At 44.7% G+C, this 27,447-nt stretch overlaps 1 protein-coding gene across 1 annotated transcript in view; it reads right to left on the bottom strand.

Moving 5' to 3' along the window:
• Nucleotides 1-7,977: 7,977 nt before the first annotated feature.
• F13A1 (coagulation factor XIII A chain) overlaps nucleotides 7,978-27,447 on the bottom strand; it is a 169,756-nt gene continuing 150,286 nt past the window's right edge. The window contains exons 15-16 of the mRNA XM_025265357.3: nucleotides 10,294-10,409; nucleotides 7,978-8,036 (exon numbers count right to left, since the gene is read on the bottom strand). Of these exons, the coding sequence (XP_025121142.2) occupies nucleotides 7,993-8,036; nucleotides 10,294-10,409 (160 nt within the window). The 3' untranslated portion in view covers nucleotides 7,978-7,992. The remainder of the gene's footprint in view (nucleotides 8,037-10,293; nucleotides 10,410-27,447) is intronic.

Here is a 27,447-nt window from a genome sequence, read left to right on the forward strand (position 1 = left end):
CCTCTCTGTCTGGTTCTTAAAGTTACATCTGATTAGTTCAAGTAGCACACACTAAAGAAAGCTTGTATTTGGTTTGAGACTCACAGAGCCTGGATTATCTGCTTAGGTGACTCAAATCAATTATCAGATTTTCCCTGGCTTTGTCTTGTGCACTGTTCTGTAGACGTCAGAGAGAGTGACCCAAATACACCTTTAGCATGAATTTGAATACCCTTTGTGAACCTAAGGCGTTGGGACACAAAGCCTGGTCAGCAAGCATCGTTAAGACAAGCAGCATGTGAAAAGGCAGTTTTCTTGTTGCTAGTATAAGCCAGGGAGGAACTGCCAGACATGAAGAATCACTAACATTAGGGTTTATATTCTGGTGTTGATAGTCACTTGGAGGAAAAGTTACATTAACCATTTCAAGGGAGGGGTTAACCTAGTTGAATTTGATCCAGTAGAGGGCACTGTATCTCTGTCCTTATGTATATACATTTACGTGAATATTATATACTATTAAATATGCCCTATATTGCAATAATGTAAGATAATATGGGGCATATATGTATATTTTACATTCCTTTAAGAACCTCTTTCCCCAAAGGATGAGAGACTGCTAAGACATGAAAACATGGCTTGTAGATGAGTGGTACATGGTGAAGCATTTAAATGAAAAGCGGGCACTGCAGTACTGTATGTATCTTTACCATCCTTATTAACGCACTTCTGGAGTCATATATTTTTTCCTTTTAGAATCACTGTTTTTCTTGATTCTGGCTTTTAAGGGAAGGGATGACTACATTTTCTTTATCTTCAAGGAGAAGGTTAATTTCTTGAAAACGACTTCATGGCTGAACATGTCAGGATAACTGCTGATTTTAAGCTTTGTTTTTCGCTTGTTGCGGCCCTTAGAGCGGTCAGTCTGGGCGCAGGCGCGGGAGGTCCGCGGTGCAGCGCTCCCCGGCTTGTGCGCAGTGCAGGTGCGCTGACAGGTGCTGGCGAGGCCCCGGAAGACATCGCAGGGAGATGCTGCGGCGGAAGAACGCCCCCCGCCCCTGCTCAGGCTCTTTGTCTTGGCGATCCCTGCTCCCCCCTCCTCCTTTCCAATCATTCCTGTTCAAATGCGCAGGCTGCCCAGCAAGTTGAAACAGCCAGAGTACTCCGCCCAGCCAAGCAGCTCCTTAGAGTTGAGGACTGGCTTGTAAAAGCAGGGCAAGAAGGCTTTGCAGTGCTGGGCTCATTTAGCAGCAGGCAGCACGGAAGGGAACGGTCCTTTCTCTCCAGTTAACCTGGAACAGGCGTTATTGCTCGCCCGGTGGTAAACATTATGGTTTCTGGAGAATAGGATTCTGAATTTCAGCCCCACTGGAAAATGAAGATGTCTTCTGTCTTTGTTAAAGGCGAGCTTGCTTTTTAATTCTTCAGGAAGAGTTTGCTAGAGAAATCTGCTGCTGCAGAAAGGGCTATCCATTGTGACAGTGTCCTAAAGTGTAACAAGATACAGGAAAATATTGGATGTCACCGATCTTGATATGTGTTGAGGGATATTTTGTCGCCAAAATTCTCCTGGCCAGAGGGCATTGAGGGAAGGCCTGGGAGAGACAGGAAAGATGCAGGCTGGACTCCATGGAATGCTAGATATTCCAGAAAGTCTGCAGAAGGGCACTCTCCTTCTTGGAAAACTGCCAGCTTTTAAAAGAAGCATCCCCCCTCGTTTCTTCTTACTTTATAAGGAATAAAGCTTCGATTAGTTACCAGTATACTTTTTCTTCCCGTTTTATTGAGATACAGTTGACATACAGCACTCTGTAAGGCTCACAGCAACATGATTTGACTTATGAACATCGTGAAATAATTACCATGATGTGTCTAGTGAACATCCATGACCTTATGTAGATAAAAAAAGAAAAATTTTTTTCTTGTGATAAGAACTTAGAATTTACTCTTAACCACCTTCATGTATAACATACAGCAGAGTTAATCGTCCTAATCACGATGTGTATTATATCCCTAGTAATTATTTATCTTACAGCTGGAAGTTTGTACCCTTTGACCACCTTCATCCAGTTCCCCTTCCCCCACCCCCTACTTTTGGCCACCGCAAATCTGATCTCTTTTCCTATGAGTTTGTTTGGGTTTTTTTTTAAGTTTAATGGATTGACCTATAACACTGTTAGTTCCCGGTGCACAACATAGTGATTTGATATTTCTGTACATTACAAAATGATCACCAAGACAAGTCTAGTTACCATCTGTCACCATGCAAACACATTATATTGTTATTGACTATTTCCCCCCGTGCTGTACATTCCATCCTGTGACTCATTTATTTTGTAAGCTACAAATATATTTTTAACTAATGCCATTAATATCCATTTAAATACAGAGGCTCTGGGCAAATAAATATTTGCTAAATGAGTGAGCTCTGGTAACACAGGACTAGAGAAATAAGATCATTTTCCTACCTCTGTGCCTTTGGTGCTGTTTCTGTGGCCTTAAGGGACCTCCCCCCTTGACCAAGCCAGGTTCAGTCCTATTTATCTTTCTACATCACACTTATAAGAGGTTATTTTAAAAGACAACAACCCCGTGTTGGCTAAAGTTGTGTGTGGTGAAAAAGGCACGTTGCCAGCTACTGGACAGAATGTACCTGGTCTTGTATTCTTGCTCAGCCACTCGGTCATGTGTGACTCTGTGAGATTCCATGGACGGTAGCTCTCCAAGCTCCTCTGTCCATGGGATTTCCCAGGCAAGAATACCAGAGTGGGTTGCCATTTCCTACTCTAGGGGATTTCCCCAGGTTTTACCTTTCTGAAAAAAAATCAGTATGAGCAAGGAAGTACCCTTAAATAAACTTATTGTACCAAGAAGCACAGACAAAGATTTAGGTACCAGTGAATTAACTGAAATGCTAGTTTTATAATGGGTTTTGGCTGGACTCCACCTAGACTAGGAAATGAGTGGAGCTTGGCCCAAGTAAGCAAGCCCTGTCTTGGTGTCTATTTAGCATCTGATGAAATGGAAATTGAGAGATTTTTCTGAAGGAGCAGTGTGCATAGAATTAAAGAAAGTCATCATGAAAAATTTCAAACACACACAGAAGTAGAGTAATAGAATAAACTTCCATATATCTCTCACCCAGATTTAACAACTCTCAGAATTTTGCAACTTTTGTGCCTATTCCTTCATGTTTTTGCTGAAGTATCTTCAAGCAAATCCCATTTATCATGCCATTTCTCCCAGCGCAAACTTAATATCTTTCATATTTTATTGAGCTTTCATATTATTTACCTTTGTATAGCCTTATTATAAACCATTTGGCAATATCTATCAAGACAGAAATTCATATGTCCTTCGAACAGCAATTCTACTTCCAGAAACTTCTTTGGAAGAAGTACTCATGTGCGTAAGAAACATATGTACATCTTTTTGTTCACTGCAGCATTATTTGTAATAGTGAAAAATAAAAAGTGTTCATTAGTGACTACTCCATGCTATGGAGTAATGCTAAGCAATCATTAAAAAGAACGAGTAGGCCTGCATGTCCTGGCTTAGAATGATCTCCAAGAGTTATAGATAGATGGGAAAAAATAAAGAAAAAAGAACTTAGCTCTTCAATGTAACTTCTAATTTTCAAATTTTGTTTTTGATGTCTCAAAACATTCTTAATAGAGTAGTAGTAGCTATATTATATGCCCAAAATAATAAAAAATAATAATTTGCTCTGCTGAATGCCTTTCATCTCTAGATTTCAAAGAGCATATATTATCATACCATTGAAGCCTTAATAGACTAAATATTTATTATATGCACAAGATAAGATCATTTAAAAATTTGAAACTAGACTATTAATTTTATAAAGGGATTTTTGAACCAAAATCTATCTAATCTTTCAGAATTTTTTGAGGGTTAGATAATTTCATCCACTGCAATATTTTCCCTAAAGTCCTCAGAGACTATATACTTTTTACAAAGGACTTTAATTTTGCCTAGCATTATGGCTAACTTTTAAGTGACTACACTAGAATAATTTCTTCTGCTAAACATTTTAAGATTATTAGCATAGTGAAATCCAGATGCCATATTATACCTACTGGGAGGAAATGATATTTAGTTAGGTAGGTAGGTTAGGTATTTAGTTAGGTAGGTATTTAGTTAGTTAGGTAGGTAGATAGTTAGGTAACTAACACTTGGAAGGAGACAAACAATCTCTGTTCTCTAGGTAATTGTCATGTAACTAAAGGAAGTCATCATGAAGTATGTAGGAAATTTTGTGAAACAGTTTGATTTAAAAGAGAAAGAAATGGGAAAAGATGCAATCATCTTGATTTTTGTTGTTGTTGTTCACTCATTAAGTCGTATACATCTCATTGCAATCCCATGCTGCTGCTGCTAAGTCACTTCAGTCGTGTCCGACTCTGTGCGACCCCATAGACAGCAGCCCACCAGGCTCCCCCGTCCCTGGAGGGCAAGAACACTGGAGTGGGTTGCCATTTCCTTCTCCAATGCATGAAAGTGAAAAGTGAAAGTGAAGTTGCTCAGTCGTGTTCGACTCTTAGCGACCCCATGGACTGCAGCCTACCAGGCTCCTCTGCCCATGGGATTTTCCAGGCAAGAGTACTGGAGTGGGGTGCCATCACCTTCTCCGATTCTAATTCCTGCTGCTGCTGCTGCTAAGTCGCTTCAGTCATGTCCGACTCTGTGGGACCCCATAGACGGCAGCCCACCAGGCTCCCTTGTCCCTGGGATTCTCCAGGCAAGAACACTGGAGTGGGTTGCCATTTCCTTCTCCCAGGTATGAAAGTGAAAAGTGAAAGTGAAGTCACTCAGTCGTGTCCGACCCCTAGTGACCCCATGGACTGCAGCCTTCCAGGCTCCTCCTTCCATGGGATTTTCCAGGCAAGAGTACTGGAGTGGGGTGCCATTGCCTTCTCTGTGCAACCCCATGGACTGCAGCATACCAGGCTTCTCTGTCCCTCATTATCTCCCAGAGTTTGTTCAGACTCGTGTTCATTGAATCGGTGACGCCATCCAGCCATCTCATCCTCTGTTGTCCCCTTCTCCTCCTGCCTTCAATCTTTCCCAGAATCAGGGTCTTTTCCAATGAGTCGGCTCTTCGCATCAGGTGGCCAAGGTATTGCAGCTTCAGCTTCAGTATCAGTCCTTCCAATGAATATTCAGGATTGATTTCTTTAGGATTGACAATCTTGATTAATCACCTTTGAACAGATAAAACTAAATATTTTAACTAGACACCCAGAACTTCTGATAATAAGAAAGGAAAAAACCACTAGATTGCTATTATTATGAGAGAGAAACTAACAGTTTTGGAATGAATATAAATTTGAACCAATCTGTCCTTCACTGAAAGTCGTATTGAACAGTCCCTTCCTTAATGCGTCATGTGAAACACTATCAACCTGAAAAGTGCAGAACCCTAATGAAAGTTCCGTTTACACCTGAGTGGGACTCAGTGCTCAAGAGTGAGAGCAGCGTTATCAGAAAGAGTTAAGAAACTCTCAACCTAGTAATAACACAGGCTGATAATAACTCTGTGACACTTCCATGAGTGATTTGTATAGAATAATACTGGCACCACATACATCAGAATATACTAACAATATTGTCCATATTAAGTTTAGTTTTATAGCTTCTCGAGTCTCTAGCTTTTGAAACCATTTGGAGTGTCCCCTTTTGACTTTTCTAGGCTCAAAAACTGCTTATATAGTTTGGGAATTTTACTTCTTAAACATTTGAAAAACTTAATTGTCAAACATTCTGAGTCTGAAGTCTTTTGAGGAGATGCTTCCTTTTCCCAGATATCCCCAAAGCTCCTAAGTTATGCTGGTTTCGACGTCTTCTTGTGCCATTTTGGCAGCTTTCATTTTTTGCATAAAGTGGTTTATTTTGTTGTGATTTTAATTTTTTAAGCAAAAATTCTACATTGTGCTCCATTATACTTTTAGTCTCTTCCGTACCTCTGTTTTGTGTTTATTTATTTACAGTTTTGTTGGGGTTTTTTTTTGACACTTTCGCAGAATTTTTATTTAAATATAAGTAAGGGATAGTGAGGCTTCCCTGGTGGCTCAGAGGGTAAAGAGTCTGCCTGAAATGCGGGAGACCCAGCTTTGATCCCTGTGTTGGGAAGATCCCCTGGAGAAGGAAATGGCACCCCACTCCAGTACTCTTGCCTGGAAAATCCCATGGACAGAGGAGCCTGGAGGGCTCCAGTTCATAGGGATGCAAAGAGTCAGACACAACTGAGCGACTTCACTTTCTCTCACCTTTCAAGGGATAGTGCAAATACCTGGGCAGGTATCCCTGGGTTGTTGGATTATGAATGAGTCCTTCTTTGCTCATATTTTCAATGCATTATGAATGCATTAATTTTTTTCAGACTTCACATTTTATTAGCCCCCTTTCAAATTAAAAAGGGAAGTCCCAGACTTTGAAATGATTGCTTTGGAGATTCATTCAATCATTTTATATGATAAAGCTATGCACTCCGCCTATTATCCTGGGCACTTTTCTCTTGTCAGAGGTGTGGATTTTCACGGAACTGAAATTCTTCAGTAAACTTTACTTGTATCAGATTTGAGCAGTTCCTCATGAGACTGGCATGAGGGAAAAGTGCTCCAGACCCCAGGAGCCAGCCTGTGCTTCTGCAACATTCTCTTAGAGGTGGCCTCTCGTGGAGTCTCCTTCAAGAGTTCCTTTCAACTACATTTAGAAATATTATCATTATCCATTATTATTTATTATCCATTTCATTAACTCTATCTTCATAATGGTCATAATTATTATTTTACATATACAAAGAGGGTTTTTTAATTAAATGGCTATATCATTAAATTCTAGAACTTGAATTAGTACCTTTGCAAATCTGCGTATTCACTTCTCAAGAACCGATAGTTTTTTCATGTCTTTTACTATTTTGTGCAAGTGTGCTCAGTTGTCTCTGACTCTTTGTGACCCTGTAGCCTCCCAGGCTCCTCTGTCCATGGCATCGTCCCACAAGAAAACTGGAGCGGGTTACTATTGCCTCCTCCAGGGGATTTCCCCTACCCAGGGATCGAACCTGCTTATTTAATGTATATTTTTTCTTGCTGCTGCTAAGTCACTTCAGTCGTGTCCGACTCTGTGCGACCCCATAGAGGGAAGCCCACCAGGCTTCCCCGTCCCTGGGATTCTCCAGGCAAGAACACTGGAGTGGGTTGCCATTTCCTTCTCCAATGCATGAAAGTGAAAAGTGAAAGTGAAGTCGCTCAGTTGTGTCTGACTTCTAGCAACCCCATGGACTGCAGCCTGCCAGGCTCCTCCATCCATGGGGTTTTCCAGGCAAGAATGCTGGAGTGTGGTGCCATTGCCTTCTCCGATATTCTTTCTTAGATAATCTATTATCTTATATGCTTGGGAGTTCTAAACCTACTGTCTATGTCTGCTGACTCTTGGCCATGATGAATTACTTTCTCATCAGCTTTGTAACTTTTATGTGGACTTATTTTATTTGGACTTTTTTCCCTGTGAAACACCCCGTGGTCTGGACTATGGATGCACCCTTCCAGAGTGATTTTTGGTTTTGGCTCTGGCATAACTTGAGGGGTATCTGTATCCCAAGATGAATTTTGTCTTATTATATCTTGGTTTGGCCTGAGGTTCTGACCACAAGAGTAGTGAAACTGGAGTCTTGTGTGGTACTCAAGGTTGGGTTTTAGAAATCTCAGAGAAGACTTTTTTTTTTCAGTTGGAACCCGTTATGTGCAAACAAGTTTTATTTTCCTGTTCTAATTCACACTTTAACTGAGGCTGCAAATCTTCAAAAGCTCTAACTCAGGCAAAAGAAGTTGAATCCAACAGTTAGGGGTGGTGTGCAAGAGCAAAGATAAGTAAATGGAAAACACAGGGTTAAACGTGGTCTGTCTCCACCACAATAGCGATATCAGACGTGTCTCGGTGGCGGGATACGGTCGTCGGCTATCACTCTGTCTACCGAATGTTAACTGAAGGTCATTACCAAGCAGTGAGGCTGGACACTGGAATACAACACATAAAGGCTGAAAAGGAAGAAGGAAACTGTTATTTTTGTTTTTTGCTGATAACAAATTTCTATGAAAATTCAAGAAACTCTACAGGTAAACTCTGGGAACTCATAAAAGCATTTGGCAAAGTTGTTAGATATTGATCAATATACAGAAATCAATAGTGTTCTTCAACAGCTCTACCAACTGATTGACAATGTGAATTTAAGAAAGACAACATTTACCTATTATCCCAAACTGTAAGGCTACCAGGATACAACTCCAAAACATATGACATTGTCATGCAGAACATGAAAAACATTTACTATAAGACATAAAGGAAGGTATAAATAAATGTCAGAACACAGTACATCTCTGGGTGAAAAGATAATGTTGCAGGAGCTTTAATTCTTCCCAATTTATAAATTCAATATAATTCCAATAAAAATCTAACTCAACAATAAAACTCTCTTAAATTATTTGTGAAATTCAATATGCTTTTCCTAAAATTCATGTGAGAAAGTAAAGAGTTAAGAACAGTAATTTTTTTTTTTTGAAAAGCAGTAGCATCAGTGGTAAAAGTGAAAGCAGAAGCTGAGAAAGGAGGATGGAGAAGCAAGAGAAATGGAGATGCTATATGACCATAATAATTAACATGGACACAAGGCTTCCCTGGCGGCCCAGTGGTGAAGACGTCCCCTTCCAAGGCAAGGGGTGCAGGTTCGATCCCTGGTGGGGGAACCAAGATCCCACATGCCTCGGGGCCAAAAAGCCAAAGCATAAAGCAGAAGCAGTATTGTAGCAAATTCAATAAAGACCTCAAAAAAAAAAAAAGGTTCACATCAAAAGACTCTTTAAAAAAATAAAATGGACAGTTATGTAAGGGGGTGTCTTGAGACAAAACAATCTAGAAACAGGCACACAGGTATTAGGTAACTTAAAGGACAAAGATGGTATTACAAATCACTGGGAGAAAAGATGGATCCTTAATACATGGCATAGCTACCATGGATTACTTATATGAAAAACGATGCAATTAGATTTTAACTCCTTACCAGGCAGAAAAACTACACAGAAAAAAAAAAAAATTCCTTGTGGGTTAAAGACCTATTGTGAAAAATAAGCTGTAAGCCTTCTAGAAAGAAACCCAAGATGTCTGTTATTTTTAGTACTTTTCTATAAGCTTAAGATATTTCATAGTTACACATTATTTAAGAAAGAAGTAAGTAAACCAGATATTTGGAGAATTACACTATTTGTGGGGGGAGGTTTCAGAAAATTTAAGGGGCAAAATATTTATGATGACCATAAAATAAACATTTTCCAATTTCTCTTGATTTAAATGGCCCTGAAGGCCAACCCGAATATTCTGGACTGCCAAAGAATATTACTTGGCTTCACTAACTCCCTATAAAATGGAGGAAAATAAAGCCTGCAGTGCAGGGCTGTGTCTTTTATGCCTTTTATGATCTTTATAGCCAGGTCTTTTATGGAGAGAGGAAAAGAACCCAACTCAAATTTCCTTCAGCAAATAGAGGAAGTTTGGCTCACGGAGCTGGGAGGTTCAGGGGTCATGAGAGCAAACCCATGCAGGGCCAGACATTGGTCTGAGGGCGTCACACCCGTCTACCCACTTAAGCCTCATGACAACCGCAGTGAAATGGGTTCTGTTCCTGCTCTCATTTTGCAGATGAGCAAAGGGACGCAGAGAAGTAAACAGATCGTTGAGTGATAACTTGTGTCTTCATGGCCATGGCCTAGAAAGGAGCTGGGAAACACAGTTCTAATACAAATTTCCATATATTTGTTCAAGGGTGTGCAGGGTTATCTGTCGTTCCAAGTCTATGAAACCCTCAAGGTCTGAATTGCTCAATAACACTTTGGAATGTTTGGAGAAGATTCCAAAGAAGGGCTAAACGTTTAACCTGGTTTGATCCAGAGCAAACAGAGAGACTGCCTATCTGGAGGAAAGAACCCACGGGAAATGGGCAGGATGGCCTCTGGGTCACATAGCGGTCTGGAGCGTACTCTGTGGTTAGGGAGCCCACCTCAAGTTTATGAGCAGAGGCTAATACTAAAACAGCGAAAAAAGCCTGGTGGGCATTTTAAGTGATAAGCCCAGGAAATGAAAGGTGGAAAAGCTGACGGCAGGGCCAGCAGTTAGAGCACTGTGTGGTGCCTGAGGATGACCCTGGATAAAGTTAGACCAGCTCAGAAGCACAGGATCGTGGCCATAAAAGTAACAAGAAGAGACAGAGGAGGAGGGTATCATCATAGAACAACCAAACTGCACCTGATGACACGGTGGCGCAGGACAGCAGGCCCAGGGAGGGGCAGTTCTGCAGGTTCAGGCCAGGCGATGGAGAGAGTGATGCCACTGGAAAGACGAGTTCCAATAAATAACAGGTTCTAGGGGGAAAAGGCCAGAATTCAATTTTAGACAAGTTGAATTCGAGATGATGGATAAGAAACTGTATCAGTTAGGATTCTTCCTTGGAAGCAACCAAAATCAATTCTGACTTAAGTGGCCAAGGAACTTTCCAGAGTAGGTTTGGGTAGTTTTCGGAGTCTTCAGGAGATCTACAGAACCAGGCTGAGGGCCACCCTGGGACAACGCCCCAATTCAGGGTCCCTGTGGCACTGCCGCTGAGCCCTGCGGGTCACTGACGCTGGGTTCTGCTTTCCTTAGTCTCTTTGCCACCGTTTCAGTCACTAGTGTGGCCTGCTTCTCAGCCCCTACCTCCCTACACCCCAGGCTCCTAACTCAAGGGCAGCTGGGAGAGCAAGCATCTGGGTTTTCCAGCTTAAGTGGATGTAGCCTCTGTCCCCTACTGAAGCTCATTAGGTCTTGCAAGTTTCCCAAGGTATTAATAGGAAAAGAGTCATATGCTAGAAACCAAGAGAGCAAACAGGTACAAGTTCCTATAAGGCAGTGGTCCTCAATCTTTTGGGCAGCAGGGAATAGTTTTACGGAAGACAAATTTTCCGCGGGTAGGAGATGTTCAGGGGATGCAAGCAATGGGGAGTGATGGGGAGTGGCAGATGAAGCTTCACTTGCTTGCCCACAGCTCCTCTCCTGCTGTGCACCCCCATTCCTAACAAGCTGGAGACTGGCACCAGTCCATGGCAGACTGGGGGTTGAGGACCCCTGCTATAAGGGGTTCAATAAGTTTGGACTGGAGCTCAGGGGAGAGGCTAGGGTTAGTGATATAGCACTGGGTTTTTCCCCAGAGTAGAGCATCTTGGGCATGATGTATTAGATAGATAGAAGAAAGAAAGAAAGCTGAGCATGGAAAAATTGATGCTTTTGAACTGTGGTATTGGAGAAGACTCTTGAGCATCCCTTGGACTGCAAGGAGATCCAACCAGTCCTGAGCATTCATTGGAAGGACAGATGCTGAAGCTGAAACTCCAATACTTTGGCCACCTGATGCAAAGAACTGACTCATTGGAAAAGACCCTGATGCTGGGAAAGATTGAGAGCAGGAGGAGAAGGGGATGACAGAGGATGAGATGGTTGGATGGCATCACTGACTCAATGGACCTGAGTTTAAGTAAACTCTGGGAGTTGGTGATGGACAGGGAGGCCTGGCGTGCTGCAGTCCCTGGGGTCACAAAGAGTCGGACACGACTGAGTGACTGAACTGAACTGAACTGAGATAGATATATGATAGATAAATAGATAGATGATAGATAACTAGATAGATGGATGATAGATAGAAAATAGATGATAAATAGATGATAGGTAGATAGATGGTAGATAGAAGATGGCTGAGAACTGAAACTTGGAGAAACTTTGGAGGTGGCTGGAGGAGGGAGAAAAAGAGGTATCAGCTAAGTTGGAAAATTCATCAAAGGGAGAGAGAGCCTCTGTGGAGTGGAGTGTGCTAAGCAAGTGTGGCACAAGGTGATAACCACCGCTCCCTGGGAAAATATCCAAATCTTTTCTAAAGATGTCAGAGTTGGCTATCCCAGCCATTGAAACAGCTACAGAGAAGTAGTGAGTGGGTGGGAAAGAAAGAAGTAAGGGAGTGTGGTCAGCCCATTAGTCAGCCCTATTGCGTACACATTGCACAATCCCAGACCATGCTATTTGTGCTGTAAAATGATTCACATGGAGAGCCCGGCTCTGGAGTGCTGCTTAGAATTAGCTTTATGCACTTTCCTGAATTCTTAATGGTTTTTGGCCAGGGCCTGGGCAATGAGGGGGCAGCCTCTATCAATATATGTGATCTCTGGTTAAGTATAGAACTTCTGCATGAGCTTCTGCTGATGTCTGCCTGTTGGTAAACCCTGATCGTGGCTTGTTGGAGGCTGGTTCCCAGGGGAGGCACCTGACATGCAGTCAGGCGGATGGACTTCTTCAGGGTCCAAGGAACTGGGTCTAGTTCTCCTGGATTCTGGTTGAGTCAGAAATTTCATTTGAACCCAAGATGTGGCAGTTAGCTGTGCTCTCTGGAATGGGCCAGAAAGGGGATGAGGTCCTGGGGACAGATTTCGATCCTCTAGGGGTTTTCTGTTCATAGGACAGAGGGTGTGTCTGGGTCTGAGGTTTGGCCAGGATTTTGACCCTTAACTTGATATTTGAAGACTGTTCCTCTAACAAAAGTGGACTAAAATCTTTCTGTTATCTAAGAGGACCTGGAGAGGTGCTGAGTCCTGCAGGAGATTTCATCCAGGGGCCAGGAACACACTGCTGCTGCTGCTAAGTCGCTTCAGTCGTGTCTGACTCTGTGCGACCCCATAGACGGCAGCCCACCAGACTCCCCCGTCCCTGGGATTCTCCAGGCAAGAACACTGGAGTGGGTTGCCATTGCCTTCTCCAATGCATGAAAGTGAAAAGTGAAAGTGAAGTTGCTCAGTCGTGTCCGACTCTTCCTGACCCCATGGACTGCAGCCTACCAGGCTCCTCTGCCCATGGGATTTTCCAGGCAAGAGTACTGGAGTGGGTTGCCATTGCCTTCTCCGAGGAACACACTAGCCCAGGGTTAGATTTGAGCTGCCCTTCAAGGCAAAGTGGGAGAAGGAAATGCCTACCCACTCCAGTACCCTTGCCTGGAAAATCCCATGGACAGAGGAGCCTGGCAGGCTGCAGTCCATGGGGTCGCTAAGAGTCGGGCACGACTGAGCAACTAGCACTTACGCCTACTAACTTAAAGGCACGGTGGGAGGAAGAATACGGTTTTCTGAGGGGACCCTATAAAAGTGCCACTGGCTGAGACAAGTGGTTGCCACGGACTCCTCAAGGGCGGGCAGCATGTCAGAGTCAGCTTTCTATTCTTCATTGCCAGAAGGGAGAGCTCTTTTTCTAAAATTATTTAATGTGTTTATTCAGCTGGGGTCTTAGCTGCAGAGCTCAAGGGCTCAGTAGCTGTGGCGTGAGGGCTTCGTTGCCTCTCGACACGTGGGGTCTTAGTGTCCGGGCCAGGGCTGGGACGCATGTCCCCTGCGTTGCGTGGCAGATTCTCTACCACTGAGCCACCAGGGAAGTCCCGAGAGTGGGTAGTTCTTGAGGGGAAGATCTCGTGGCTGAGCCCCGGGCTTTGCATGGAGCGTGTAGGGGGCACAGAGAATGCAGCTCCGCTGGGCCCGCGCTCAGACCTGCGGATTCCGCTGGTCTGTTGAGCTTGAGGAGGGGCCTCTTGTAATGGACACACTCTCAGCTGATGCCGATGCTGCTGCTCCGGGGACCACACTCGGAAAACCCTGGCCTAAAGGAAAGAGACCAGGGAGGGAAGGGAGGTTCGTCAATGAATGTGTCCATCCACAGTTTGTGAACTAGCTCGGCCAGTGCTCGTGGCAGCCAGTCGTGTGCTCTGGGCCCGGGACCACCCGTGTACCTGATTTGCTGGGTGACCCGCAGCATTCCTGCCCGGCAGGAGGCAAACGCTCCTCTGTCACCCTCACCTCCATCTTGCGGGGTGGTTTAGGTTTCCTCGCTTGGCCTAGTTCTGGTTGGAATTGAAGCCCTGCTTCATATTTAATAGAGGCTTCTGTTCTCCCTTCATGAAATATATTGATTCTTATAATTGGGCCTTTTTGCTTTCTCCCAAACTACATTACCCGCATTAACAGCTGGCTTAAAATGCCATTAGAAAACCATACGGGCCTTAGTGGAGGAGAAAAAAGGGAAATGCAGCTCGGAGAGCGCCAGCCCTTCCCGTAAGACACTCACGGATGGGGAAGTCGGCAGGGCTGGCTTTTCTGCCTCTCGCTGGCTGCCACCCCCCAGAGCTCTCTATCCAGCAGGCCAGCTGCTTATTCAGCTCTGCTCTACAGACCAGGACAGTCAGGATGCAGTCAGGGAGGGGGTCCCCCTATGTTCTTAGTCTACTCTTGCTAGTGAGACGGCCATCCTGTGAGTCTGGGTGCACATCTGTGTACCACCCTGGGCCTTAGCTCATTGCATTGCAAAGTCAGAAAGGCTACACAGCCCTGTGGAAATTCTCGGGCTCGCAAGTCAGATCTCATTTTAGTAGCTCTCTTGTTATTCAGCCTCCCTGGACTTACTTGTGGTTTAGTCGCTCAGTCGTGTCTGACTCTGCAACCCCATGGACTGTAAACCTGTCAGGCGCGTTTGTTCATGGGATTTCCCAGACAAGAATACTGGAGCAGGTTGCCATTTCCTTTTCCAGGGGATCTTCCCGACCCAGGGATTGAACCCACCTCTCCTGCTTTATGGGCTTCCCTGATAGTTCAGTTGGTAAAGAATCCACCTGTAATGCAGGAGACCCCAGTTTGATTCCTGGGTTGGGAAGATCTGCTGGAGAAGGATAGGCTAGCCATTCCAGTATTCCGGCCTGGAGAATTCCGTGGACTATACAGTCCATGGGGTCCCAGAGAGTCTGACATGACTGAGCGACTTCCACTCCCTCCTGCCTTATAGAAGGTCCCCACTCGCTATCTACTTTGCACACTGTGGTGTATGGACATCAGTCCTACGCTCCTTATTTGTCTGACCCTCACCTTCCCTCCTTGGTGTCCATACGTTTGTTCCCTATGTCTGTGTCTCTATTCCTGCCCTGCAAATAGGTTCATCTATACCATCTTTTCTAGATTCCACATTTATGCATTAATATAAAAGATTTGTTTTTCTCTTTCTGACTTACTTCACTCTGTATGACAGACTCTAGGTCCATCCACATTTCTATAATAAATAAATAAATAATCTTCAAACTAGAAAACAATAAAAGCCCCTGGATGACTCTAAAGTGAAGCCCTGGTTGAGGCCCATCGCTTTAGACCTCTGCTGTCCAGTTTGGGAGCTGGACATGTAGCTGTGGGACAGCTGGTATGTGGCTGGTTGGAACTGAGATGTGCTCTAAGTGCAAAATACACTTCGAATTTTGGAGTAGGAAAGCAAGACTGTAGAATAATATCTCATGGATGAATAAATGGTCAGAGGTCATTCTCAGTGACAGTTTCCCAAGGTTGTAGACACTATGAAATAGGCCCATTCAAATAAATTATAGAGTTTTTGTGAGAAATAAACATGGATTAGCATACCTGTTTGCTGTGTGTGTGTGTTAGTCGCTCAGTCGTGTCTGACTCTTTGCGACCTCATGGACTGTAGCCCACCAGGCTCCTCTGTCCATGGGATTCTCCAGGCAAGAATACTGGAGTGGGTTGCCATGCCCTCCTCCAGGGGATCTTTCTGACCCAGAGATTGAACCCAGGTCTCCTGCATTGCAGGCAGATTCTTTACCATCTGAGCCACCAGGGATAATAAATTTCATATTTAGATAATAAAGATGGTGGCTGTTGCTTTTAGCAAACACATGAAAAGTCAACCTACCGTCTCTATAAGGGGAGAGATTAGGAGTAAAATCAGAGGAACAGCAAGGCTTGATTCCTTAGCACCCTGTCCTGGCAAGAGAGAGGCAAAGGGCCTGCACAGAGACGTGAGAGTCATGCCAAGATGGAAACAGCAGGGCACACGGGTCCTCCTCACCCTCAAGCACCCAGGGGACACTTTGAAAGAAAACCGGGGGGAGTTGACACCCTGAGGCAAAGAGCCTCCACGTTTTCATTTGTCACGAAATAATGGTTGCTTCGGAAGATGCAAACCTAGAGAGCTGCAGAGGTAGTAATAGCACTGAGCCTTCACAACAGCGTTACTGCTTCTGGAGAGTCTAATGCCAACGCTTGGAGCCATTTCGTGAGTCGAAGGATTTAGTCCCGGGGAAAACAATCCCCAACACATGTGAAGTGCATAGTGCGAAATGATCACGCCCCTGGGAGTGAGGAGCTGGCGTGGGGAGCACCAACTCTGTAAGGCTCCGCCCTCGGGGGGCTACTCAGAATGCCTACTAGCGCCCTGCAATTGGATGGAATCTGGGAAACGAGTCTTCCAGTTTCAGCTTTCCCCCGTCCTGATTGTGCCGTGTGAAACGGTGAAGCAGGGCAAGAGCACAGTCTGCATCGTCCCCCATAGCCACGTGCCAGGACACAACACCCTCACGCCACGTACTGTACGTTCCTGGCCAACCCCTGCAGTCCACTTCCAATAGATTTCTGAGCCGCCCTCAGGGTGGGTGCCCTGCTTCCAGCACCCGCAGTGACAGACGTGTCCTCCACGGGTAATGAAAGCAGCAAGGTGATCGGGACTGTCTTCGTAGGAGCTCTTTTGATGAGCAGTCACCATACCAGGGACAGGAGAGATCTGATGGTCTCAAGCCCTAAAGGCATCTCTCCAGCGCGGGGAAAGGTACCTACGATGAATGAATGGCTTCTCCCCTAGAGACTTCTGCCCGCGTGTCTCTTGCTCGTTTTGTGTAAGATCACAGCGTTGCACCTACTGGGTATCCGCGGCGCTTTAATTTCCCAGCTTCAAGACGCCACCCAAACTCGAAGGGCTTTTCACGGACATAATGTTGAGCTTGATTACCTTCCAGCAGTTTTCTCTCCCTTTCCTTGTAGCTAATGGATCAGTGCTGCTCACAAAGCCCAGCTCGTCTAGGGTCAGCTTCCTAATGGAACTGAGTCATAGGATTTCCTTTCATCCTTCTACACCCTTCTGGGAACATCTCTCCTACTTTATAAGTCACCTTCTTGACTCCCTTTGGTTAATTTTAGGAAACTTTTCTCTCCTTCTGAATTCATGGGTCCAGAGGAGGCCAGTGGAGTCCCGCCCATCACTGAATCATTCCTCCGCCTCCCCGACCGTCATGTGTGAAGAAAGAAGTGCTGCATGTAGGTGCCTGTGGGCTGTTCGGCTAAAAAGAGAAGTAAAGGTGAAGCCATGATTCTTCACATTTTCTTTTTCTGCTTATCCTTCTCATTTTTGCATGACTTCTTGCCAAGAAACAAGGTAGACTTGCTTCGATTTTTTTTTTTTTTAGTTATTTCCTTCTTATGATAATTTCTTAACTGATGTGTATAAACTTGAGGGCCAGAGGCTGAAGCAATGACATCTCCAGTCAAACCACACACTCTCATTGCATTTGATGAGCCATCATTGGTCTTCCTGCATCATAAAGAGGTTATTCTGAGGAATTATATGCCAAAAAATTACACAACCTAGAAGAAATGGATAAATTCCTATAAACATACAATCTATCAAGGATGAGTCATAAAGCAACAGAAAACTTGAACAGACCACCAGGAGTTAATAAGAAAAAAAGAGAAGCATATCTTTGCCACTGAACTTTGAAATAGCTTTTCACTCATCTTTTTTATGTCTTTTCTTTCTCTCCATATATGAGACAGAATTATATATAATAGAATCAGAGGGAAATGATCATAAAAGTCAATGAAATTAGGTCCTGTAAGAGGGACTGCAGGCTTCCCAGGTGGCATGAGTGGTAAAGAACCCACTTGCCAGTACAAGAGACACGGAGATGTGGGTTCAATCCCTGGATCCCGAAGATCTCCTGGAGGAGGGGAGGCCATGGCAACCCACTCCAGTATTCTTGCCTGGAGAATCCCATGGACAAAGGAGCCTGGTGGGCTACAGTCCATGAGGTCACAAAGAGTCAGACACGACTGAAATGACTTAGCACACACACAAGATGGACTACATTTCCAGTTCAGTTCAGTTCAGTTCAGTCGCTCATTCGTGTCCGACGCTTTGCTATCCCACGGACTGCAGTACGCCAGGCCTCCCTGTCTATCACCAACTCCCAGAGTTCACCGAAACTCATGTCCATTGAGTTGGTAATGCCATCCAACCATCTCATCCTCTGTCGTCCCCTTCTCCTCCCACCTTCAATGTTTCCCAGCATCAGGGTCTTTTCCAATGAGTCAGTTCTTTGCATCAGGTGGCCAAAGTATTGGAGTTTCAGCTTCAACAGCTCCAGAGAGAAGGACTATTGTCTTTATCTTAATCCCTAAACTTGGGATCCTTTCGGTGACCTCTGAAGCTGAGATGCTTTGGTGTTCACACTGCCCACAGTTTAATTTGGATACCAGAACACCTGACCTGCCTCTTGAGAAACCTATATGCAGGTCAGGAAGCAACAGTTAGAACTAGACATGCAAAAATAGACTGGTTCCAAATAGGAAAAGGAGTATGTCAAGGCTCTATATTGTCACCCTGCTTATTTAACTTCTATGGAGAGTACATCATGAGAAACACTGGGCTGGAAGAAGCACAAGCTGGAATCAAGATTGCCGGGAGAAATATCAATAACCTCAGATATGCAGATGACACCACCCTTATGGCAGAAAGTGAAGAGGAACTCAAAAGCCTCTTGGTGAAAGTGAAAGTGGAGAGTGAAAACGTTGGCTTAAAGTTCAACATTCAGAAAACGAAGATCATGGCATCCGGTCCCATCACTTCATGGGAAATAGATGGGGAAACAGTGGAAACAGTGGCAGACTTTATTTTTCTGGGCTCCAAAATCACTGCAGATGGTGATGGCAGCCATGAAATTAAAAGACGCTTACTCCTTGGAAGGAAAGTTATGACCAACCTAGATGGCATATTCAAAAGCAGAGACATTACTTTGCCAACAAATGTCCGTCTAGTCAAGGCTATGGTTTTTCCTGTGGTCATGTATGGATGTGAGAGTTGGACTGTGAAGAAAGCTGAGCACCGAAGAATTGATGTTTTTGAACTGTAGTGTTGGAGAAGACTCTTGAGAGTCCCTTGGACTGCAAGGAGATCCAACCGGTCCATTCTGAAGGACATCAGCCCTGGGATTTCTTTGGAAGGAATGATGCTAAAGCTGAAACTCCAGTACTTTGGCTACCTCATGTGAAGAGTTGACTCATTGGAAAAGACCCTGATGCTGGGAGGGATTGGGGGCAGGAGGAGAAGGGGACGACAGAGGATGAGATGGCTGGATGGCATCACTGACTCGATGGACATGAGTCTGAGTGAACTCCGGGAGTTGGTGATGGACAGGGAGGCCTGGCGTGCTGCGATTCATGGGGTCACGAAGAGTTGGACACAACTGAGCGACTGAACTGAACTGAAGGATCAGCCGCCGAGAGACCTTCCATCTACTTTCATCATCCTTTCCTAGAATTTGAGCTCTAATGTCGTGTGCACCTGTAAATGAGCCAGAGTAGGGAGGGGATGAGCAGGCAGGCGAGGATGCTGAGGGCCTCCGAGGGCCCATGGGGGAGAGGGGAGAGGGCCACGTGAGCCTGGGGTGGGGTCTGCAGAGGGCCCAGAGTAGTTGTGGGTCAGTTCTCAAGCCCTCCCATCCTTTCTGATGAGTTGGTGCCAAAGCTATAATTTTACTATCAGGAGACATGGTGTCAGCACTGATCTTTTTCAGATCTAACACATTTCGTTTTTTCATAGCATCATTTCTTTTAATTCATATTTCTCTGAGGACGTAGTGGTTCTCATACATGTAAAGCCCTAAGAATTTGGAAGTGATCAACACCTGTATTTCATTCTAAATCGGAGCTCCACGTACCTGGAATGACAGGCTTTTTCTTTCCCGGAAAAATACTTCAGGGGAGGCAAAGAGACACAAGAATGGAGTTTGAACATCACTCTTTTTTGTGGAGCTGGTGTGTTTCCTGTGCCCTGTTAAGATGAGTGACGCAGAAAGTGGGAATCTGATCTTTGCAGAACAGATCATCCTTGTTTTCTGCCCCCTTTGCTGGGACTGTAGATGGTGGGGACTGAACCACTTCGGACCAAGAGCCCAGCCCAGCGCCGCAGCATGGGAGACTCTTTACCGCCCCCTGGTGGATGAAGTAAGAGGAACATGGTCTCTAAGGGCTAAGGATGAAGAACCGACAAATGGGTTAACTGGTCCCCGGGTTGAGGCTGGGACGCTGGGAGGAGGGGCATTATGGGGTGGACGGGGCGCAAGGAAGTAGGGGGTAAAGTGGGTCCCTCCCTTGTTGGGCCCAGGTCCTTCACAGTCGTGTTCACTCCTTTGGCCTTCCACTTTGGCATACCCTTCCTATCCCAGGGTCCCCGGCATGGCTCACGTCAAAGGATGGGTTCCTCTCCCAGTTAACCCATGCGGGATAAGCCTCCAGCTCGTCACACACGGTCCAGCTGTCTTGCTCCCGACAGCATCGCCTCCCAGGCCTGTCTTCCCACTCCCAGCCACCTCGCAGCTTATCCGTCTTCTGGATGGTGGTTGGCTAGGGGAGTCAATGAGCTTTCCAATGAATTCATGTCTCTCTCTATATATGCAGTGTTTCTTGAAAATTTGATCTCTTCCAACCTTCTGATATAATTGTCATTTTTGGAGCCTAGATTACTCATTGCTGAGTCCTGAACATATCTTTGCTTCCAGATCTTTATTTACCTGCTTTTATAATATCCCATTGATGTTAACTGGAAGGCAATTGACATTAAAAATTGGACCTCGGGTGCTGTGGAAAAGCCTGGGATTCCAGCTAATAAATTGGTAAACCTCTCTCTTTTTTGGCACTTTTACCCTCTTTCATTACTGGCAGGCAGTCCAAGAGTGTATTGTCTTTATCTGATAAAAAGCATTGGCTAGAACAGTGTCCCGATGAGGCTCAAGTTATGGGCTAAGAATGAAGTAGTGACATTTTTATCTATGGACACACTGCTACACACAATGCATATAACTATCTCGGTCACAGGAAGGACAATGGCACAGTGAGTGTTTCAGAGTAGTTTATGGGGAAAGTCAGGTGCTACATCAAACACAGATCTTATAATATAGATGCTTAGATTTGGAACTAACTTTAGAAATTGCAGGGCTTCCCTAGTGGCTGAAACAGTAAAGAATCCGCCTGCAATGCAGGAGACCCGGGTTCAGTCTCTGGGTTAGGAAGATCCCCTGGAGAAGGGAATAGCAATCCATTCTAGTATTCTTGCCTGGAGAATCCCATGGACACAGCAGCCTGGCAGGCTACAGCCCGTGGGGTTGCAGTCAGATCCTACTGAGCGATATCACTTTCACGTTTTAGTAATCACCTTATCTATTCTCATGTCTAGTTTAGGACCTCATGCAACTCTTCCTGGTTGGTGGTCTGGCTACCCAACCTCCACTTTGGGGACCAAGTTGAGGACTCACTTCCTTGCCTGGTTGTTTGGTCCATGGTGGGAAATTGTATTTTAGGGAAGGAAGTGGAAACCCACTCCAGTATTCTTGCCTGGAAAACCCCATGGACAGAGGAGCCTGGTGAGCTATAGTCCATGGGGTCACAAGAAGTTGGACACGACTGAGCAACTGAACATGTTCAGCCCATGGGGCCTCATTTTGAGACAGAAAGCAAAAGCTCATCTTTTTCTTGCTTCTGTAACCATCATGTCTGAATTCCCTAAACCCAGCCTCATCCTGAACTCCAGCAGCGGAAGGCACTGTAGGGCGACTGATACTTTCCAGAGTTGTTTCAAGTCACTTTGGCAGTAAGAGGAAGAGGGAATGGGGCTATTTCTGACTCTCTGATTATTGTCTTGAAGGCGCTTGTGTACGGGAAAATGGGAGGCGGTTTCTGGGAAAACTAGGTTAGGGCAACTCAGGTTTGAATGCTTCAGATGCTTCATTCCCAGGAAGAGCAGACAGACAACAGGCTATGCTCAAACAGGCTGTGTCCAACGGCCGAGTTCTAAGCCCTGCTCCCTTTGATGTTATTTTGGCTTAATGCTTAGGTCAACTCCAGAAGGTGAAATGGCGAGAAGCAAACGGACTGCCTGGAGACAAAGCACGTTAGGATTTTACTGGCAGGAAAAATGAATAGGAGTAACAGAGATGAGAGGGGAGCCCGAACCCTGAGTATCAGGGAGGGTAGCTCTGCCTCCTTCCTCTGCTGGGTGGCCATTGTCGTCATTCATTCATTCAACAATGCTTATTGACAGATTATTCTGAACGAGGTACACAGCGATGTATGCCACGGAGTCACAGAGCTCCTTTTATAAGATGAAAGTGGACGATTGCCTAGATGGGATCTATTTTAATCATTTGAAACTGTTAGTCATTTTTGGCAAAGGAAATCGTCGTGATGGGTCAGCCAGATACTACAGCGTCTTTCAACATTTGGTAGAAATTGTCAAGGAAGCCATGCCAAGGCACAACAGAGATGGAGAGAGAGAAAAATCTACTTTAAGCTTAAAGGTTATTCTTTTCCCACGTGTTAACATATGGTCTGCCATGCGATCTCTACTGTATCTGTTGCCTTCTGTGTACAATGACGTGAACCCCAATTGAGGTGGCCCAAATATTAACTGTGAAGGATGTTGGTTTTCCAGGTTATTTTCTAAGCTCTGTCTGCAATGTGAGATTGAAGTGAAAATAGCAACTCCCCTGTCTCTGGCATCCAGATCTTGCCTTTGCAGCTAGAGAAGGAGATGAGTGAGCAGGTTAAAGGTGCTCATTTGAGGGATTTCCCTGGTGGTCCAGTGGTTCATGCTTCTACTGCAGGGGGTGTGGGTTCAATCCCTGGTCAGGGAACTAATATCCTGCGTGCTGCATGGTATGGCCAAAGAAAGTTAAAAAAAAAAAAAAGATGTTCATTTGGGTCTGATCAGATAGTGCTCTGTCAAGAAGTAAATCTGGAAGCTTGAAGTCTTCCGTTAAGCAGGAAAAAATAAAAAAAACAAAAAAAAAAACCTAAAAAGCTGAGTTAGAATGTAAGAAGTATTCATGGACAGCTTCTTAGGCCAAATAAAAAAGACAGCATGAAACCAAAAACCTTGTGTATTCCAGACCCTGTGACTCCACCTGGCAGTTCTAAGAATAGTTGTTTTTTTTTTTTATCATAAATTATAGCATTAGATGGTCCCAGTGATCCTTACTTTCCAATAGTTACGTTCTGTGGGATTCCCTCCCCTTGACCTTCGGCTGGACCCAGTGAATTGCTTTCTACAGATGTGACAGAAATGGTGGGTGTCTCTTCAGAGGTTAGGTTCCAAGGAGAGTCAGACTTCTGCCTTGCTCTCTCGTGTTCTCATCACTGTGGAAGCCAGACGTCCAGGTGTGAGCCTCCCTGCAGATGGCCCAACGTAATGAGGAGCCAAGGGAGGCCAATGGCCAGCTAGGAACTAAGGTCCGCAGGCTGGCGTCTGTGAGGGGCGCCCACACGAGCTCGAAACCAGAGCCTCTGGGCTGAGTCTTCGGATAAGACCTGAGCCCTGGCCGACTTTGACGGCAGCCGGTCCTGAGCCGAAGCGCCCAGCTAAGCCTTGCCTGCCTGCTGAAGTTATATGGTTCTGTGACTGCTGTGGGCATTTTTGAGCACTCATCTTTTGGTGAATATACGCATCCTGTCTCTGCTCAATACGTACCTGTGGATGGAATTGCCGGCTCACGGCGTGTATTCAGATTCAGGAGACGCTGCCCAAAGCTTTCCAAGGGGCCAGCGGTGCCCAGGGCCAGGCTCTCGTCTCACTGTTTCGGCAGGACTCTGCTGCATGTCGGTTCAGTGCAGGGCCAGGTGTGCCGTGAGATTTTAATGGCATTTTTTATTAATAGTGATACTAATGGGAAGAATAATAACAGCAAAGGTAACCTTTTGCATACCTAATTATCTGATGTTTTAATTTTCAAAAAGCAATATATTTCCAGGGCTTCATTATGCATTATCACTTTATGTGTAGTTAACACTAATAGAACAAAATATTAAGCACTGCTGAGAATGCAGAGGTGCTATGGCTGTCCTTAAATTAGATTTCTTAGGGGATAACCAGGATTAACGGAGAGAACTGGTTGAAGTAGAACACTTTTATATTATGCTTTCAATATTTAGGCTATTTAAGTGAGCTTGGGCTTTTTTTTTTTTAAGCTTAAATTTCCCAGATAATGGCCTTCATTTTCTGCTTAACACTGCTAGTCAGGAGATCCTGGAAGCCTATTGTTTCTCATCACAGAGAGCACTGTTCTCACATTATACCTGTTTTTCAATTTTATATCAGTAATAACATTTTGTTGATCTATATGAGTTTTTAGCATTGTATACTCGATAAAGCTAATTGGGATATTATCGAAGATATCTAGCATTTCTTTTAATGATCTGCGTAAAAGCAGATTTCTTTATTAGAGTCATATTTTGTGGATTCACAAGCCAAGAAAAAGAATTACACTCATGAGCACAGCCTTAATAAAAGCAGTGCACAGAAAATAAAGTTTGGCAGCGGTGGTCAAACACTGCGGGCACTTCAGCCTGGACAGGCCTCATCCGAGCACCGAAACACTTGGTGGGCGTGTGAACCTGTCACTGAACAGTCCCCGGGCGAGGGGACTGCCCTGGTGGTCCAGTGGTAAGACTTCACCTTCCAATGCAGGGGGTGTGAGTTTGATCCCCGGTTGGGGTGCCTTGTGGCCAAAAAGCCGAAACAGAAAACAGAAGCAATATTGTAACAAATTCTATAAAGACTTAAAAAAAAAAAAAACAACCCTGCAAAACATAGATGTTCAAATTCTAAATACGGCAATGTAAGCCATGAGAAACTAGCCCCAGAAAACAGTAAAGGAGAGGTAAATGATAAAATATCACTAAAATATCACTAAAAGCAGGAGCACATTAAAAGTCAAAGTGTCGGTCATGTCGGACTCTTTGTGACCCTTTGGGCTGCAGCCTGTCCGGTTCCTCGGTCCATGGGATTTTTTTGGGCAAGAATACTGGAGTGGATTTCCCCATTTCCTTCTCCAGGGGACTCTTTCCAACCTAGGGATTGAAACTGCGTCTCCTGTGTCTCCTGAACTGGAGGCAGATTCTTACCCATTGAGCCATCAGGGAAGCCCCTCCACAAAATGTAAAGGATAAGCAAATGATAAAAAATCATCAAAAGTAGGAGACTAAGCATGTCATTATGGTAGGAAAATATTCAAAATCCATATTAATGCCATGGTTTGTAACATAAGGGCATGCTCTGATAAGTTTAGGAATCTTTTCTGGGGAAAGGTATACACAGAGATGCAGCGACGTCCTCTGCTTTCTGAGGAAGTGGTCGTGTGGGGCTGGGGAACGCGGCTAGGACCTCCCGGACTGTCCCACCAGGGACCCTGAGGAGTCACCTGCATATGGCTGGGTTTTGGATGGTGCTTTGATGCAAGATTCTGCACAAAAACCCGGCACACAGCTATGGTGCAAAGGCCTTTGCAAACAAGAGTCTGGGCAGGAGGAAGGCTACCCATTATGACCACTGATGGAGTCCTCAGGACACAGCTCTGGAAGGCAAGAACGGTCCAGAGCCACTTCCATCAGCTGTGGCAAGAGAGGGACATTCCTTTCTTCATGGATAATTTCCAGCTCATCTTGGACCAGATACTCCAGGTTTTAAGCCGTTACTGGACTTAAACCTGTAACAGTGGCCACAAATATAGCTGGAGAAGGAAATGGCAACCCTCTCCAGTATTCTTGCCTGGAAAATTCCATGGGCAGAGGAGCCTGGCTGTAAATGGTGGGACAAGACTGAGAAACTAAGCACATAGCTAACAGAAAAATGAGTTACTTTATTCCACGTAGTTAGAGATAAATCAGTATAGATCTGTGGGCAAATCAAGGCATTTTTGAATGTTCAAGGGGAAAAAATGGCATGTAGTTTCATGATCAGGCTATTAACTGTCCCTGGTGCTTCATGGGAAAGATGGGTTAGGGGATGATAGGGAACTGATGTCTCTTTGATGTTCTCCGTGGAATCATCTTATTTCCCAAATTTTTGAGAAAGAGCAACGCCATCCTCACCGTCGTGACTTCTCTCTCAACTTCAAGTTATCCCTAATGGCATCCAACCAAATGCTGATGGGATGAGGGTGAGGAAGGGCCTAGAAAACCATAGCTTGAAAGTCCAGGTCACCTGCAATGCAGCATCACATAAGCAGAGCACTTAGTCCAACAGTCCAACAGTCCAACAGTCTCAGAAAGGAGAGCAATCAACGCTCTTCCTGCTGGAAGGAAATGCTCGGTGCTAGAACTTCATCTTTTCTACCTGAAAATTGTGTAGAGTTGCACAGTGTGTTGTTAACAACCTCTGTATATTTGAAGAGATCTAGCATGTGTCCTCCCAGGTCTAATAGGTTAAATATTGCCGATTCCTTTAACTCTTCCTTTTAGGATATGATGCCTTTGTTTTCATGTCTAAGGCTTCGGTGGAAGGACCTGGAAGCTGAATCCAGCTAGGACGGTTGACAGAAACATCTGCTTGTGGCTTCTCCAGTTCGGCAGTCCCAAAGAAGCTGAGCTTTTATACAGAAGCTCACGACTTCTGTGGAAAGGATTTCAAGAGACAATGAGTGAAAGCTGCCCATCTCCCTGGGTCTGAGAACCGATAGAGCTCTTACTACCACATTCCATTGGTCAGAGCACCAGAGAGCTAGCCTAGAATCAAGGGAAGAGAAGGAAAGATGACCAGCTTTAATGAAAGAAGCGACAGTGATCTTATGGCTATTCATAGTCCACTGCCTTAACATAAGAAATTCTAAGTCTGATTGTAATTTTTATCATGCAATACTTTCTACTGTCCAAACTTGCTCAAACCAGAAAGAAGAGGAAAAGAACCCTTTCTTGGGTGTTCTAGGCACATGCTTTGGTAATAGGAAGTACTCATTAGTACTCCTTACTTTTGAATTAGTTTTGGGGTGGTAAAACATTGCTTAGATAATTACTGAAGTCCTAGAACCATGATTAGCTTGAAAATTAACGGGAGTTCATGAATTGTATTAGCAGCACGCTTACCAACCATCTTCTAAAAACGTCCATTGTCTTTAAAGCTAAAAAATGCTCCCGAGCTCTTGACAAGAGGTAAACACAGTCTCCTAGGAACTTTTCTTGTTGCAACTGAGGTGCTTTGTCTTTCTTCTCACTTATTTATGTGTTGTGGGTTTCTTGTTTTCGTGCTTCTGAAGAGATTTACAAAGGCAAAACCAAGTCCAAATGAGGTGGAGAGCTTTGCCGGTAAGAGAGAGATGAGCACAGCGCTAGGAGTAAGCTCCTGGGTCTTTAGCAGTCCCTGCCCATGGTAGTCAGATTCTCAAAGTTGAGTTTCTGGGAGCTTGTCTGTGCCCCACTGGTATCTGTTTCTGTGATAGATGGCTCCCCTGACCTGCTTCCTCTCCCATTT

This window comes from Bubalus bubalis, chromosome 2 (assembly GCF_019923935.1).
Source record: "Bubalus bubalis isolate 160015118507 breed Murrah chromosome 2, NDDB_SH_1, whole genome shotgun sequence".
NCBI classification, from domain to species: domain Eukaryota; kingdom Metazoa; phylum Chordata; class Mammalia; order Artiodactyla; family Bovidae; genus Bubalus; species Bubalus bubalis.